We start from the raw sequence: 14,877 nt of genomic DNA on the forward strand, positions 1-14,877 counted from the left end.
CTCATTATGGCCTCCACTGGTCGAATTTTGGAAAATCATTAAGTTTTATGGGTCTTTGTTCTAGTCGAAAATTTGACACTTCCCCGTGGGTACCCTGGGAACGTGCCACCCCAATGGGGGACCAATCAGGGTTTTATATATCTAGTATAAATTCACCTTTTAGATACCGATTGACGATTTTAGTGAGCTTTGATTGCATGAAATTATGCTGCGGGCGGTCAAAGGTAAATCATAACTGGAAGAGGTATTCAGTGGAAAACCTCAAATGATTACAATGTAAATTAAAGAACCAAATAGTTAAGACAGCGAAAAATGAAAGCTTCGTGCGGTTAACGAGGTAGCATTCAAAACTCCTATTCGTGTTTAAATATCGGAGACGATGTGCGAGGAGTGTGGGTCTACTAATTCATGCAGAAAAAAAATACCAAAAGCACCTACATAACTAATCTAAATTTTCAGCTTGCGTTCCGTCGAGAGATGCGGGGTGGTTGGAAAAGCGAAAGTGGCACTAAATTTAGAACTAATAGTATTTCTCTGCTTTTACTCGAGGTACGAAGGGGACTTGTATTAGCATTACTTTACACTAAATGTTATACACTCTCAGAGAAAAAAAAAAAAAAAAACGGGAATGACTGATTGTGAAAACGATTAAAGACTGCCGATAAATACCTTCATCATCTTCGCCGTTGATCGGAGTGGCCATGTCCTCGTGCTGGGTGCTGAACCCGATCCAGCCCTTTTCTTCGACCACATCACTCTCGATGGCCGCTTTGCCCCGGCTGGTGGTTGAGGTGGATTTCTTTTTCAGCGCAGATGCCTTGGGCGAGGGCGTCGCAGTTGGGGTGGATGCGATCTTCTTCGGCGATGGCTTCGGAGATGGTTTCGGCGATACTGCCTTCGGGGCTAACTTTGAACCCGGCTGCGATTCGAACTCGTCGACATTCAAGATTTTATGGTTCTCGTCGAAACTGACTCGACGCGGTGAGGCGTGCTTTTTTCGACCGGAGGAAAGTTCTTCGGCGGACGAGGACATAGAAACGCTGCTGCGCTCCTCCGGGATCACTTCGAAGCGTTGCGTGTATTTGCCACTGTTGGCCGAACGTCGAGGCGTGGAACTGTTCGAAGCGATGTTCTTGCGACTCGATGGCGATCGCTTGGATTTGTCTTTCAGATCTTCAGGAGATTTGACGAACTTGACACCGACGTCATCCGGATTGGAGAGGGCCTCAATCAGCAGGTCAGCAATCATTCGATCGACTTTCGGATTGCTTCCGCCTGTTGATAGGGGACTATTCTCCCTGGAGGAGGAACTTGGCCTGTATCGACCCCATCTGTAGATGGGAACAGGAATACGGGATTTACTGTGACTGGAACGTTTACCACTGCCGCTTCGAACTCGTGGTGGCCTGCGGGGAGCACTGTCTGCGCACTCCACAATCTCCAGAATTTCGATATGCTTATCACCTTCTTGGATCTCGGTTTTCTGGTACATTCGCCTTGGGCCGCCTTCGATGTCCGGAGTAAGGTCCGCGTGCGGATACAGAGTCATTTGCTGGACATCCTTCAACACGTGCTTCCTTCTTACATCCGCTGGAGTCTTCTTAGGCGTTTTGGACGATGCAGTCGTCGTTGCCGTAGCTGTTGCCGGATGGAATGAAGACTTGGACGTAGTCGGTGCAGATTGAGCATCGCTGCTGGACTTCTGTCTCCGCTCAGCTGCTTGGCCCCATGGACTTTTTGCAGATTTTTTCGTGCTTTTTGCATTAGCCGTTGATGCACCAGCAGCACCAGTAGCACCAGTAGCACCAATATCCGGGGATTGAATCTGCATGTTTCCACGGGCATCGATTTTGTAGGATTCAAGCATTCCGAGCTCTGTACGGGAGGCGCTCCCCTTCTTCTTTCCTTTCGGGACTTTCGGAGTGAAAGCGGACGTTGGTCCAAACACCCGCTTCTTCTCCGCAGGAGGAATGTACTCTTTACGACTAATGGCTCGATCAATCGTACTGATCACCTGGATTGCAGGTTCGCCGTAGAATTTGCGCTGCTCGATCAATCGCATCACTTTCCGATGTTTCTTGAGACTTTCCTGTTCTTTCTTCCAGGTCATCAACCGTTGACGGTTGTTTAAGCGTTCCTTGAGCCGCATCGGCATTGTATCGGCAACTATGATGTGTTCGTCGAGTATCACAGTAGTATCCTGTATGGGAACGAAGAAAGATTCGCCTTTCTCGTGCCGTGGTGATTTGTCCGAACTTTCGGATTTGGTGGTTGATTCAGCGGTAGGCTCGGCTGGAGTTGTCGAAGCTCGAGCCGGAGATAGTGGAGCAAGCGATTTTCTTCGATCGGGTTTCCTTCGGGGAGTGATTTCCACTTCATCCAGGCTATCGACCAGGCTTGGAGTGTCCGAATCGTAGCCATTGTTTCCGGGTAGGTCGTCGAACTCTTCCGCGGAATTTGAAGATGGCTGCACTTCCATGGACTCGGTCCGAGGAAGGGCAGATATGCGAGGAACTATGGTAGATCTCCCGTGGCCATTATCCCGGTAGACAGATCCCAATCCGATCTTACTGATTATCTGAACTTCGGGTTCCGAAGCTATATCGGTGTTATCGGATGGATCCGTGTCGATACCGTACGACGGGAAGTAGTATTTCCCGTTGAGATCTATCTCCGATGGAAGTCCATCAGAATCTCGGGAACCGTTTCTCGGTACCAAGTAGAACCCATTAGTGCTCGATTGCTTTTCGCCCAGTCCTTTCTTCTTGAGTACGTAGTGAATTGAAATTTTACCATTTTCCTCCGAGCGATTGTTATTAATTGTGTCTTCGTTTTCTTTTTCACTGTCCTTGTCGACGGTGCTTTGCTGATGCTTGAGTTTATTGCTCGGGTGGTCTGGAGGTGAATTGCATACCACCCCACCGCCCCCTCCAATGTACTTTTCCGTTCCTTTATGTTTCATTGCGTCGACCTCTGGCGCACCGCTATCGGCTGGATCTATCGATTTTGGTTCTTCTATTTGTTTGTTGTTGTTCTTTTGATCTGAACTAGTGACACTGTTAGCAACAATTTCTTTCGTATCTAAAAGATTGTTCAAATTATCCACCAATAAATTTGAAATGTATTCATCCAGTCGTGTTTCGTTTTTTAATACGTCCGCTCTCGTTAGAGTGTCCAATTTATTTCTACTATCACCCGCGTAAACACAATCACTATCGGTACTTTCGGCGGAAATACTAATTGCACTACTGCTGGCGTTGCTACCACGCCGCGCAATTTGTTTCTTCAACGGAAAATGTCCCTCTTCTGTCTCTCTGCCAGCACCAGTGACCTTCACAGCAAAGTCTCCTGGTGCTGAATCGTTATCAACATTCTCAGTACGTTTTCGAGAATGTACATCAACATCAGTATTACGACCGCGCTCAGTAGGAGTTTCCCGATGATTTCGATGATCTTGATAATCATCATTCCGTGCGATGGCTTCCTGTTTTAGAAACTCACTGATTTCACTTTCGTTATCGTGCGCGTTCAGAACAGAACTGGTAGCATCATTACCGTCTTCGTCGCCGCGTTCGTGTTCGCCGTTATCGATTAATGTACCTTCTTCACTTGCTTCAAGGATAGTGCCAGTGCTGCCAGCGCGTCCGACCGGTCGGACACACGCCTGGGATGCTATCGAGGAAGTGCTACTGGTAAGATCTGCCTCGTCAAGCTCGACTTCGTCGTTAGTGCTCATGAAGACGAAGTTACGCTTGGATCGGTCATGGATGACCTCTTCCTTGCGTTGGATCAATGGGGTATTCGTGGCCCCAGTGGTACTGGAAACCTCCGGTTTCGAACTTTTGGTCGTTACACTTGCACTGTCGTCCACCAGACCCTCACTGGAAATCAGCTGCCTATTGTTAGGAGTGCTTGTCCGACTCAATGCTTCCAAACTGTCACCCTTCTGAAGGTTAATGTTATTCAATGAACCGGCGAGCCGAAGCCTTTTCGGCGACTCATTAGCAGCCAACTTGCCACCTCTAGCGTTACTGTTGTACTGACTTTCCAGCTTCGCACATTCCTTACACGAGGTCGTCGTGGTCGTCGCAGAACTCCCGTCACTACTACCACTACCACCACCACTGGCCAGCAACCCCTCCGGTGGAAGAATACTCTCAATGCTATAAATCCGACGTGGTGCCCGCCTCAGCGGTGGAGACCAACTGCCGGACCGATCGTACCGTCGCATTTCTTTGCTCCACATCCTCCGCAGCAGGGTCGATTTTCTCATCGAGAAATCCCCGCCACCACCACCCACGCCCAGGACACCTGCGCCACCCAACCCTACGCTGACCCCGGTGCTACCGACAATATAGTTGTTATTATTATTAGTGCTACTATTAATACCATTGACACTACTACACTTTTGACTACGACTAATACCACCTAGGGACGACGGTTGGCGCTTCATAGTGGCCAGATTCGACTCGGACCCGGTCGAAGCTAGCGCGTGGAAGTCGCCGCTCCCGCTCTCCACACTACTAGCCGCCCTCGTAATCGATTTCCGGTGAACTAGAACCGGTGACTGTGGTAGTTGTTGTTGTTGTTGTTTGCGTTGTAGAATCGGCGATGCCTTGCTGTTGCCGCGTGTCATTGGCCCCCCGCTACCGCTATTCTGTTGCTGAAGTTTAGGGGATTGCGAGGGGTAGTAGTTTTTGTTGTTCAGGACGATGTTGTTGTGGTTGCTGTCGTGCGGTGGCTCGTCATACGACTTCTGCTGGGCTAGGGTATGTCTGCAAGCAGAAGGTGGGGAAGGTCAGAGCAGGGGCATGATGGAAGAAAGAAAGAAAAAGTTTTGTATTAGTGGTTGTCCGGCTGTAATTATTCACCCTGATATGGTTGGTAGCGAAAGTGAAAGAACGGGAAGGCTTCGTGGGCACCTCGTAGGGAACCCATGATTTACAACTTTCGTATTTGTCACATTAAATGAATAGGAGTTCACTAGACGTGTATTTGTGATGCCATAATTTTTGGGTTTGAATTTAATAGAAGGAGAGTTTCGGATACATACACAGCAAAAAAACAATTTTAATATTACATTCAAGAGGATGCACTTCAATTATGGCGAAAATCTCATGTAATTTTTATGGCCACAATAATAAACAAATGTACTGCATTAAAGATAATTTTGTCCTTTTTGGCAAGTAATATTACACCATATTTTCGACACGATTGAAGTGCATCCACTTTGATGTGATATTGAAATTATTTTTTTGCTGTGTACAGTATCGTACCGAATTTAGGATTCACTTATTAAACTTGGTTTTTGCACGTTCATGATTGGTTTGAATAATGCAATGTTGGTATAGCATGTTATTAGCCTCATAAGGGCTTTTGATTAAATAAGTGGATTGATGTCTATTTGGAATATCTAAATTCGATTTGAACCACCCGAAAATGTTGCAGATCCGAGGGGCATGGCTTGAATTCGTCGTGAATAAATTGAGTGTTGAGCGTAACTGTAAGAGAAGGATTCATCCAGGACTAACGAATTTAAATGAGATCAATATCTCTTGAATAAGGCTAAATGTCGAGGAAAGTCTTGCAATTATTCTGGGTGCGGGACATGTCCGGGAGGGTGCTGTGCTTAATAGCTCGAAAAGTCGAGAGCGTGGTTCACAGGCTTGGGCTTAAGTCGTGACTTCATTCGCGTGATGAGTAGACTTATGTCCAACCACTACTCGCTAGATGTGCATCTCAATCTCGTGGACAGCAACATCTGTCGGTGTGGAAACGGTTACGATGACACGGTGGACCATAATATCTTGCTTGCCAAGCTGGAGATATTTGGCGTCTCGTCAACGGCTGTGGATTGGTTCAGATCTTACTTGGTGAATATCTATGTACGGGTTAAGATTGGCGCGTCGGAATCGAATGTTTTCTCAAACAACTCGGGAGTTTCGCAAGGCAGTAACCTAAGACCGCTACTGTTTTCGATCTTTTTAAACGACGTCGCCTTTCTGATACCATCAGGATGCCGCGTTTTCTATGCAGACGATACGAAAATCTACAAAATTATTAAAAGTCTCTCGGACTGTTGGGATCTCCAGAATATGTTAGGTATTTTTGCTGATTGGTGCTCAAGAAATTTGATGAGTCTAAGCATCGAAAAGTGTAACATTGTTTCCTATCACCGAAAAATCGAACCAATCATGTTTGACTATGTTCTCTGCGGACGCTGTCTTGCTCGTGTAGAGCACATAAAGGATCTCGGCGTTACCTTGGACTGCAGACTCACTTTCAGAATCCACTACAATGACATCATCTCCAGAGCTAATCGACAATTGGGCTTTATTTTCAAAATTGCCGACGAGTTCCGTGACCCGCTATGCCTCAGGTGATGATGATGATGATGATGTTGGTCCTACAAAGGTTTGAGCTGGACGATTTATCTATAAGATAATTAAATATGACATTTTAACCAGGTTAGCAAACAAAATCGAACTGGTTTCAGTTACAGATATAAATTCCCTTTAGAGTTTACAGTTGCTTTACAGCGATATAAATGTGGAAAAGCTCAGGCGTCCACCTCTTAGTTCGCCTTTTTGTCCAACTAAAATATTCATAAGTATTACAAGCAAACAATCATTTGCCAGAAAACTTACTACTAACTCAAGGTATCTTCCAAATAAGCTTCAAAATTGCATTTTTTTTATCAAATGTTAAATTCAGCCCTCTATATCCGTAATACGCGCGTGAGGCTCAAACCTTTGTAGACTATTTTTTTTTTAATTAATCTACTATTAAATCAAATATTAAAATCCTTCATCACCATCGTGGCGAACAGAAATAGTTTTTGCAGTGCTACAATAATTATTAAAAAAAGTCGTTAAGACATCTATCCATATAAAATAATCCGTTAGAGATAACTTCGTCAAGATACATAATTTGTCAATCCATAAAAAAATCACTGGATAACTGTTCAAAAGACTGTTTTAACGTGTGAAATGCAGTGTCTTTTAAATTCTGTAAGTGTTGCTGAACGTTTGATATGTCTAGGCATCGAATTGAAAACATTTATTCCTTTATAATATAATGAATTATCACAATATAAAATATTGTGAAGCACAAGTCAAGAAATGTGCTGTTCTTATTTCAACCGCGTTTCTAGTTTTATATCTATGAAAGTCACTTCCTCTTTCAATTCGATCACACAAATATCGAGGCAGCAAACCGTTAACTGCTTTAAAAATGAACACCATAGTCAAATATACGATTCTTTGCTTCACCGACAACCATTGTAAGGCGTCTAGCATCAAAGTTGAGGAAGTGAATCTATTGCATCTCAAAATCAAACGCATTATTTTACTCTGCAAGCGCTGTAATCTCGATATTTGTGTTGCATTGGCCAGAAATAAAATGGAAAGGCAAAAGTCAAGATGAGGAGAGATGATTGATTTGTATAGCTGTATATTACTGGCAATAGTTAAATCGTTTTTCAGTCTACATTGAATTCCATACTTCTTGGCAATTTTCTTGATGACATTGTCAATGTGAGAGTTGAACTTAAGTGTGTCATCAATAATCACGCCAAGATATTTAATCTCCCGAACGCGATCAATAGTCTCATCATCAATTACAACAGAGACGCTCTCATTTACTCGATTCCGCGAAATTACTATAAATTTAGTTGTGTTAAATTTCAACTGCTTATACTTCAACCATATACTTAGAGAACGCAAATCTTCATTCAAGTGTAAAACGGCATCATCTAAATCCTTAGCTGCAGTGGATAACACAGTATCATCTGCAAATAGATTAATGTCGCAAAATCGTAAAACACGTCGCAAGTCATTAATATACATAATAAATAACAGGGGCCCTAATACACTTCCCTGGGGCACTCCAAGGTTATTCCCCACGGGACTGCAAACAGAATCATTAAAAACAGTCCGTTGAGTTCTGTCAGACAAATAGCTTTCAAACCATTTATATGCAGTACTCGTAATTCCAAAGCGCTTGATTGATCTTAACACTAAGGGTCCAGAAAATGTTTCATAAACGCGTTTAAGATCAAAAAAAAAAAAAAAAAAACTGCAACAATCGTATCTTTACACTCCAAATTATTTTTCCACTTCGCTAATACCTAGTTCAACGCGGTTTCACAAGAATGACCTTCCCGATATCCCGATTGTTCTGGTATCAACAAACTATTACTACTTAAATACTCCAACAGCTGGCCTTGAACAACAAGTTCTAAAATGTTCTCTAATGTGTGCAACATGTTGATGGGACGAAACTCTTCGGCTTGAATCGTTCCAGCAACTTTTTGAATAGAGACCACTAAGGATTCCTTCCAAATTTGTGGTACATGTCCAGTTTGTAATGATTCATTAATAAGGTCCAGCAAGATGTGGCCAATGACATGAAAGCAATCTTGAATAACTCTAGCATTAACATTATCTACTCCAGCCGATTTTCCTAATGAAAAACAAATAACTCTAAGTTCATCTAATGCAATTGGGTGAAAAACAAATATACAAATAAACAAATAAAAATAAAAATCGATCACGCAGTTTGAAAATGTACGGATAATGACGCCGCCAGAGAGTGACTTTTGAATACCCTCTGTTATTTTTCACATGTTCTGGGTTGGATCATCATTTTTAAATCATAGCTACCTCATTTATTTACTTCTGTCCATAATTTAATTATGATCCTAAAAGTGAAAAATACATTCCTATGGGATACAGCCAAAACGTGCTTAAGAAGTACGATGAAATCAGATAGATTAGCAGGTATGCAAAATTTCAGATGTGGATGACAGTTTCTACTTGAATAATACCGAATACATCATATCAAGAAGACTGGCAACTTTTCCAGAATCCAAGCGACAGATACAATAGCGCTGCGCTTGAGTGAAGGTGGAAGCAACGCATGAGCATGAGCATGCTTGACCGCCCGCGGTTGCTACCCTGTTATTGCCAGACCAGCTGAAATTACACAGAGAACCAATAGACGATGCTTGGGACTAGCAATCATCCTCAATGTGTAAAAACTGGTGATCTCAAATTAGGCAATACCAGCGCCAGCCGCGCCTGAACGCAGGTCAAGAAAGGAATGGGTAGGAATGTGTTGACGTGACACTCGCTTTGATGGAAGCCGAGGAGTCCTCTGCACTTCCACGATGAATCACAGGGATGTTGGGTAAAAGGGTTGGGTTTGCAGCAGGGTTCGTTTTGGTAAACGATAAGCTGAATTGATATCCTAACGATCGTATAACGCAAAGGAGCTTGGGATTGAACCCACGGTCTTCTGCTCAGTAAGCAAAAACGTTTGCTACTAGGCAAACGAGCTCCTTTTTAATCATCGAGTTGCTGTTATTACCATGTAGTCATATTAACAAATAAAACGATTGACGAATCTTGATGTGGATGGGCTTGAGATTAGACTCAAGATGTTCTGCTCAGTAAGCAAAAACTGTTGCTCTAAGGCCACCAAGCCCCTCATATCACATCATACCGTTACCCAAGTTGTTATAACTATTCAAACCCGGCACCGACGACAACGAAAGGTTTAGCAAAATACACGATAAACAAGCGATCTTACCATACATTTTTAATATGAAAGGACCTGGGACCGCGTTTTTCTTCTCAGTAAGCAAGCCACTGCAACCGACGATCTTTCAAATCCAAAAACAAAAGGCTACGAGAAGGTATTTAGGCCTTGAGTAAATTCCACTATCACGCGACGTTCAATGTTTCGATTTGCTCTTTACGCATTGTTCAGGCAATTATAACAAGCTATGACCGACGTGACGATTGTTTAAAGTAATATGAGTAATATGAGTATTATTGTACAAACCACAGTAAATTGCAGAAGTTACCTCACTATTCCGCAGCGCCATCAGCTTTCATCTCTGGATCCTGAGCTGTTTTGGTGATATACCCACTTGCGGCATACTACCTTGGGCGCCCATATAGGCGAGTACTAAGTATTAGGGTAGCTCATCTCTCGTCGTGATGGTAGGATATAGCATACAAATTAGAGACGAAACATTAGAGAGGAAACAAAGAGGTATTAGTATTAGTTATATCTAAACAAACAAAACAAAAGAAGAGCAGAACAATAAAAAGAGAATAAAGATAAAATGGAAAACAAAGAAAATGAAACGTAGGCAGATTATTGAAAAAGTATAAAAACAATAGAAAGAAGCATAGATCAATTACTAGGAAAACAGAACTACTTGATAACTAAAAGTGCAATGAATTAGCGTTAGTTTTGGGATCATTTTAGTGTTAGAGTTATGATCGTTTTGATCCGTAGTCAACCTTGCCAGCCTCTCCAACACTAGTTGCAGGCAGTGGTTGTTCAATCATGCGACACTGTAACTACTACTATGTTAGAGGTATGATTCATCAAGTTTATACAACTCAATGTTTCAATTGACGTAAAATATTCATCGTGCAATTACAAAAGCAAACCTAAAATTACAATTACATGGCAATATTATATTTCTTATATAAATAACTTTGATGAAAACAAAAACAAATGCAAAATGAAACTTGACAAACCATTGTTGAACTCCCATTCTAGGGCAGGTCAATAGGGAGGATTATTGTCACAAGAGACAAACATAGCAACAACGAGAGATGAAAAAGGGGGGAGAAACAGGATAAACAATTGAGCCATATGTGTTAACTCAAGGCAACGGAGGCTTAACAAATTAATCAAACAAGTTGACATAAATCTAACCAGGGTCCAGGCCAAGAGGAAAAGCAAGCAGCCACCCAGGATAGAAGTGTTTCACGTTACTTGAGTGAAGGTGGAAGCAACGCATAGAAAAATTAGCAAATACACAAACCTGTCTTCTGAAGATGTAATTTTTGCTATCCAATTCGTTCGAAGCATTTACCTTTGAGCGGTAGAAGACGCGATTGTACCTGTCTCATAGCCTTCGTATGAGAAAATGGAAGAGTTGCCAGTCTTCTTGATTTGTTGTCTTCGATAATACCCTTATTTGAGTTATTATTTTTTTTTAGATGCAGTCTCACGAGCAAATTTCCCTTTTTTATTATAGTTATAAAGAAAAATAAACGTTGAACCTTTATTTTTAATTTTTTGTAAACACACTTTCCATTCATGAACGTAACTGTCATGTTCTTTTTCTACGCATTTGAAGCTTATTGCGTGCTCTCAACTTAGTGAACACTAACTGTGCACTTCCACAGTTATTAATTGAGAGCTTTCGATGCCAAAATCAATGCATGAGTTAACTGTTAACGTAACTGTCATGTATCGTCAGCAAACGCATAGTTCAAAATCAGTTTGTAATCCATGTTCCATGTTTTTACTGTACCGCCCACCGTTATTTCTGTCTTTTGAAAAATCTAACTATTTTCTTTACTACACAGAAAAAAAGTTGTTGAATATTACATCCAAACAGCTGGATAGAGGTCATTCCGCCGGTTGTGTAATATTACGTTGTACAATGTACATCGATTTTGCGAACAAAATTACATCTATTGATGTTATATTGTATCTGCTTTTTGCTATTACATCATTATTTCATACATCAGCTTGAATTACGTTGATCGATATTACATTTTTTTGCTGTACTCGTACTCGTACTCGTAATTAGTCATCTACAATTAATCTCTTGGATTAGTTAGAGGACAACCGAGAAATAGTGATGAGAAAATGGTACAACCCGCCGCGCTATTCGGAGGATGGTACTCATTTTACATACTTGCGATTCGATTTTACATAAATATCTGTTTACTACCAGCCAAATCAGATGAAATAATTTTTGAAGTGCTCCCAACGTTGAAAATATACCTCTTCTTATGTCACAGGCAAATTTTGTCTTCTGAGCACAAACACAATTTACTACTTGTTTTGTTTTTTTAAGCCTAAAAATCAATACTAAAACTTAGACATAAATTATGTCACATAATTATAAGTCTGAAACTGTTTCCTGTGAGTAGCTTCAAATGCGTAGAAGAAAAGAACATGACAGTCACGTTCATATGAATGGAAAGTGTGTTTTCAAAAAATAAAAAATGAAGGTTCAAGGTTTATTTTTCTTTATAACTATAATAAACAAAGCATTCTTGCTCGTGAGATTAATTACTCAAATAAGGGTATTATTCAAGTAGCAGCTTTCATCCACAACTGAATTTTTTTATATCTGCTAATCTATCTGATTTCATCGTACTTCACGTTTTGGCTGAATCTCATAGGAACGTATTTTTCACTTTTAGGACCACAATAACATTATGGACAGAAGTAAATAAATGAGGTAGTTATGATTTCATATATTGAGAATCCTGCCCAGAACATGTGAAAAATAACATAACAATATTATTGTGACATCGGCGTGAAGGAATTCAAGAAAAAAATGGTATTGATTTTCCACCAAAATGCTCAAAACTACCACTCACTCATCTGGTCATATCTCAAAAACTGTTTGTCCAAATCATTTACCCTTGGACACACATCATGTACAAGAGTTTTCCAAGGTGTGGTGAAAATTTGAGCCCAAAATATTAAGAAATAAAAAATCCTGCCCATGGTGAAAATAGGCCATTTTTTGAAAATTTGGATACCTGCCGGTAATCAGTATGTTTACTGTAGTTACTATAACATAAACAAAATTTGAGTACACTTATAAGAATTAACATTACAAAACCTTCAAATTGACGTTCTAAGATCACGAATAGCTTATTTGGTTGTGGAGTATACTCTTCTGAAAGTTAAAATTTTTTTACATCACGAAAATACAGGGTTGTAGCCCAGAAGGATCTAGGCACTTTAGAGCAAAATCAAAAAAGGCATTTGTTCAGAATGCCAAAATAAGCGTTTTGGCCAAGTTTGGCTCAAATCGGTGACATCGATCACAGCTGGAATGGCCCATATATCAAGAGCAAATTTTCATTACGTCGAATGTAACAAAGGTAAACAAAGTCGAGCTATCAGTGTCAATCGATTCTCCTGCTATTACACTATATACTGTCCGAATATAGGATCAAATCCCATTTTAAATTTATTTGCCAGTCAAATTGCTTTTTGACGTAATCACCTTCCGATCAAAATAGTTTTCGATGTTACTTAAGTCACCCAATTTCTATGGAGATGCCGTTTGACTGAAGTAACAGCGCTGAAAAACCCGTGAAAAGTGTACGTTCGTCGTTTCGCTTTCTCATTATTAAAGTGAATAAATCGAACTGTTTGTTGCTAAGATGATTTCGGTAATCCTAAAATGATGAATGGGCTGCACGTAAGGAGACGTAATTGATAATTCTCCCGAATATCCTGGTAAATACACTGTGACTTAAGTAACAATAGGGGCCACCAAACGACGTATAATAACTTTTGACTCAAAAACCAGTATTTCTTAGCATGAAAGCTAGCGATTTGCATTTATGATTAAAACCCTGCTAAATATGTTAAACATTGCTATCACTATGAGATTATATGTGTTTACTTGGAAATAGGAATAACTTTTCGGTCATCAAAACAAAACTTTATTTTTCTCGGATTGGTGCGAATGTTACTTACGACATAATGAAAATTTGCTCTTGATATGAAGTTTTACGCTGCTCCTAAAAATGCTACGAAATTCGCAAAACTTCTATAAAGTTTGCTGTACTTCTACGTTTCTCGATGATTTTCCACAAACAAAATTTCTACCAATTTTTGTGAAGATCTATGAAGTTCCCAGAATTTCTACTACGATTCCTCAATTTCTAGGATGTTCCCTGAACTTCTTAGAAGTCCTTGAAATTTTATGAAGTTCCCAGAAGTTAAAGAAAAATCCCTGGGGTCATGGCCAATTTGCAGAGCCTGAAGATATAATATAATTTCTCACAATTGTTGCTTCTCGTCTAGAACATAAGAAAAGTAGTCAACATGAAGGACTTTGAAAAAATCTTTGTTTGTGGTCCAATTTTATTAATAGCTGTTTAATAGTAACAGCAAAATTGACAAGCTTGATAAAATACCGCTGAGTAAAAAAAAAACTACAACGGACAGCCCTATAGGGTTGTACGCAATGGTGACGTAGGACTACGTGGTCTTATATAATAAATGGTAATGTGTATCTTTATTGAGCCAGGTATTAATCTGAACCATACTTTAATTATTTTCCTTACCTCATTTTTATATTTTGATTTTCTGTTCTATTTCTATCGTACAGATTTGTCGTTTGCCCATGATTGTACTGGGTAATTCTAACATGGACCGCATGAACGAAGGGAACTTGAAGTTCGTCGAGTTCATGAAGAAATATTTGCACCTGGACATGGATCGTGAGTGGACTTAATTTTCGTTCGCAATGTCCGCCTTGACAGTAAAAAGTATAACTCTTACACGTTAAGCCATCGCCCAGTTTTGTCACTTTTCGAGTTCTAAAGGGCGAACACGAAATTATTGCGACCATTCAACAGGGCATAACTTTTTTACCATTGGGTAAAAATCAACCAAATTTTGCACACTTTCTCATTGATGTGTATTGTGTACATGCTGTCAAACTCGAAGTCGTGTTTTTCGATTCAACGAAAATGGAGGTGAACCAACGCGAGTTGAGAGAACAAATTCTTTCCAAACAACAAACAAGCTCTTAGCTCAGGGCGTTTATCATCGTTGCCAATCTGCACAGAGATAACAGCAAAGCCATGCGGTGTTCATCTGAACTCATCTGACAAATCAAACGGCCCTTTTCAGGGTCACAAAACTTTTCTGGCTATTTGAATTTCTATCTTCTCAATGCAATAAGGCAGTTCTGTGTCAACCATATAAGATCACCATATGTAAATACTTCTTTGTACGGCTACGCTGGACACGGGTTGACCCAGTGCCAGCGCTAGCCTTCATTGCTACGGAAATGGGCACTCA

The 14,877-nt window shown here is 40.7% G+C and overlaps 1 protein-coding gene across 9 annotated transcripts in view; it reads right to left on the reverse strand.

Moving 5' to 3' along the window:
* Positions 1 to 14,877, reverse strand: part of LOC135717437 (uncharacterized) — a 340,543-nt gene that overhangs the window by 40,518 nt on the left and 285,148 nt on the right. For all 9 annotated transcript variants that reach the window (XM_065239563.1, XM_065239555.1, XM_065239549.1 and 6 more), the window contains one exon: positions 670 to 4,775. In XM_065239563.1, coding sequence (XP_065095635.1) covers positions 670 to 4,775 — 4,106 coding nt within the window. The remainder of the gene's footprint in view (positions 1 to 669; positions 4,776 to 14,877) is intronic.

Source organism: Ochlerotatus camptorhynchus, unplaced genomic scaffold (assembly GCF_037179485.1).
Source record: "Ochlerotatus camptorhynchus isolate MF236.1 unplaced genomic scaffold, CSIRO-AGI_Acam_v1.1 ptg000006l, whole genome shotgun sequence".
Lineage (NCBI taxonomy): Eukaryota > Metazoa > Arthropoda > Insecta > Diptera > Culicidae > Ochlerotatus > Ochlerotatus camptorhynchus.